This window comes from Capsicum annuum, unplaced genomic scaffold (genome assembly GCF_002878395.1).
Source record: "Capsicum annuum cultivar UCD-10X-F1 unplaced genomic scaffold, UCD10Xv1.1 ctg26588, whole genome shotgun sequence".
Classification (NCBI taxonomy): Eukaryota; Viridiplantae; Streptophyta; class Magnoliopsida; order Solanales; family Solanaceae; genus Capsicum; species Capsicum annuum.
The window spans coordinates 1-2,368 of NW_025832882.1; the positions used below are offsets into that span (position 1 = coordinate 1).

The following is a 2,368-nucleotide window of genomic DNA, read 5'->3' on the forward strand; positions in this document are numbered from 1 at the left end:
TCAAGCACATGAGCAAAGAAAGCCTTCAGAAAAGACAATGTTACTGACAGTGCCTTTTATGAATAAAACAACAAAGGAAAAGGTAATTATCCTCCTTGTAGACACTATAAAAAGAAATCACACTTGGAGAATTTTTGTTGGTGGAGACTTGATGCAATTTGTGAAAATTGCAAACAAGTAAGTCATGTTACAAAAGTGTGCAAGCTTAAAAACAATCCTCAAGTACAATTTGCGAAAGCAGAAATTGAGGAGGAGCGACTTTTTAAAATTGCAGTAAATAAACCAAGGAGGTGTGTTGAAAATTGATTTAGTTAATGAAGTAAATTTTAGTTAATAAGTTATTTAGAATTAAGATGAGTTTGAATTTTAAATTTTAGATTAGATTGTTTTAGTTGTTGAGAAATTTTAGATTATTTTGAAATTCAAATTATGTTGACTTTTGTTTTATGTTGGCTATTTAAAGCTTCTCAAAGCCCAATAAACTTATTGAAAGCTATTGAAAGTTATTCAATCCATTGAGAGTCTTTTTAACCCATTTTTGCTGCCCCATTTGTTTTCTTAAAATCAACAGTAGTATCAAGAGCTTCATTGATCTTACAGGATCTGTGGTTTCTTCCAAAGCGTTACCATATCTTTTTTAACCCGTCAGGGCTACCCATTTTAACCCGTCAGGACTATCTTTTTCAACCCGTACTTATTTTTAAAGCTTAAGGCTATTTTTAACCAAAAAGATGTCAAGCAGCAGTCTCTCATTGAATGCCAAAAAATTTTCACTGGCGAAAGCTACCAGATTTGGTCAGTGAAAATGAAATCATATCTTCAAGCCTATGATTTGTGGAAAGTTGTAGCGGAAGATACACCATTACAAACACTCCCTGAAAACCCTCCCCTTGCTCAAATTAAATCTCATTCAGATCAAAAGTTTAAAAAATTCAAAGCCAAAACAGTAATTCAAAATTCAGTTGCGGATTCGATTCTTTCTAAAATCATTGCTTGTGAGACAGCAAATGAAGCTTGGGACAAATTAAAAAAAGAATATCAAGGAAGTGATCGAGTTAGACAAATACAAATTTTGAGTCTGAAAAGGGATTTTGAATATCTTTGGATGCAAGAGGATGAAACTATTGCTAAGTATTTTGACAAGATTTCTTCGTTTGTCAGTAAAATTAGGTTTCTTGGCGAGGATTTCAAAGATGACAAAATAGTAGAAAAAATTCTTATGACAATTCCGGAGAGATTCAAATCTAAAATTTCATCTTTGGAAGAGTCTAAAGATCTATCTACTATCTCTGTTGAAGAACTAATTAGTGCTCTTCAAGCACATGAGCAAAGAAAGCCTTCAGAAAAGACAATGTTATTGAGAGTGCCATTTATGCATAAAACAACAAAGGAAAAGGTAATTATCCTCCTTGCAGACACTATAAAAAGAAAACACACTTGGAGAATTTTTGTTGGTGGAGACCTGATGCAATTTGTGAAAATTGCAAACAAGCAGGTCATGTTACAAAAGTGTGAAAGCTTAAAAAAAATCCTCAAATACAATTTGCGGAATCAAAAATTGAGGAGGAGCGGCTTTTTAAAATTGCAGTAAATAAACCAAAGGAGGAGTGTTGTAAATTGATTTAGTTAATGCAGTAAATTTTAGTTAATAAGTTGTTTAGAATTAAGATGAGTTTGAATTTTAAATTTTAGATTAGGTTGTTTTCGTTGTTGAGAAATTTTAGATTATTTTGAAATTCAAATTATGCTGATTTTTGTTTTATGTTGGCTATTTAAAGCCGTTCAATGCTCAATAAACTTATTGAAAGCTATAGAAAGTTATTCAATCCATTGAGAGTCATTTTAACCTCTTTTTGCTGCCCTTTTTAAAAATTAACAGTAGTATCAAGAGCTTCTTTGATCTTATAGGATCTGTGGTTTCCTCTAAAGCATTACCATATCTTTTTTTTCCCGTCAGGGCTATCCATTTTAACCCGTCAGGGCTATCTTTTTCAACCCGTGCTTATTTTTAAAGCTTAAGGCTATTTTTATACAAAACGATGTCAAGCAGCAGTCTCTCATTGAATGCCAAAAAATTTTCACTGGCGAAAACTACCAGATTTGGTTAGAGAAAATGAAATCATATCTTCAAGCCTATGAATTGTGGAAAGTTGTAGCGGAAGATACACCATTACAACAACTCCCTGAAAACCCTACCCTTGCTTAAATTAAATCTCATTCAGATCAAAAGTTTAAAAAATTCAAAGCCAAAATAGTAATTCAAAATTCAGTTATGGATTCGATTCTTTCTAAAATCATTGCTTGTGAGACGACAAACGAAGTTTGGAAAAAATTAAAAAAAGAATATCAAGGAAGTGATCGAGTTAGA

The 2,368-nt window shown here is 32.1% G+C and overlaps 1 protein-coding gene across 1 annotated transcript; it reads left to right on the forward strand.

The window, feature by feature from the left end:
- Positions 1 to 805: 805 nt before the first annotated feature.
- On the forward strand, positions 806 to 1,396 carry LOC124890894 (the record flags this gene model as incomplete). The annotated part of the gene is made up of 1 exon (XM_047402749.1): positions 806 to 1,396. A coding segment is annotated over exon 1 (591 nt), but the record flags the coding sequence as incomplete, so codon positions are not given.
- Between the last annotated feature and the right edge of the window lie 972 nt (positions 1,397 to 2,368).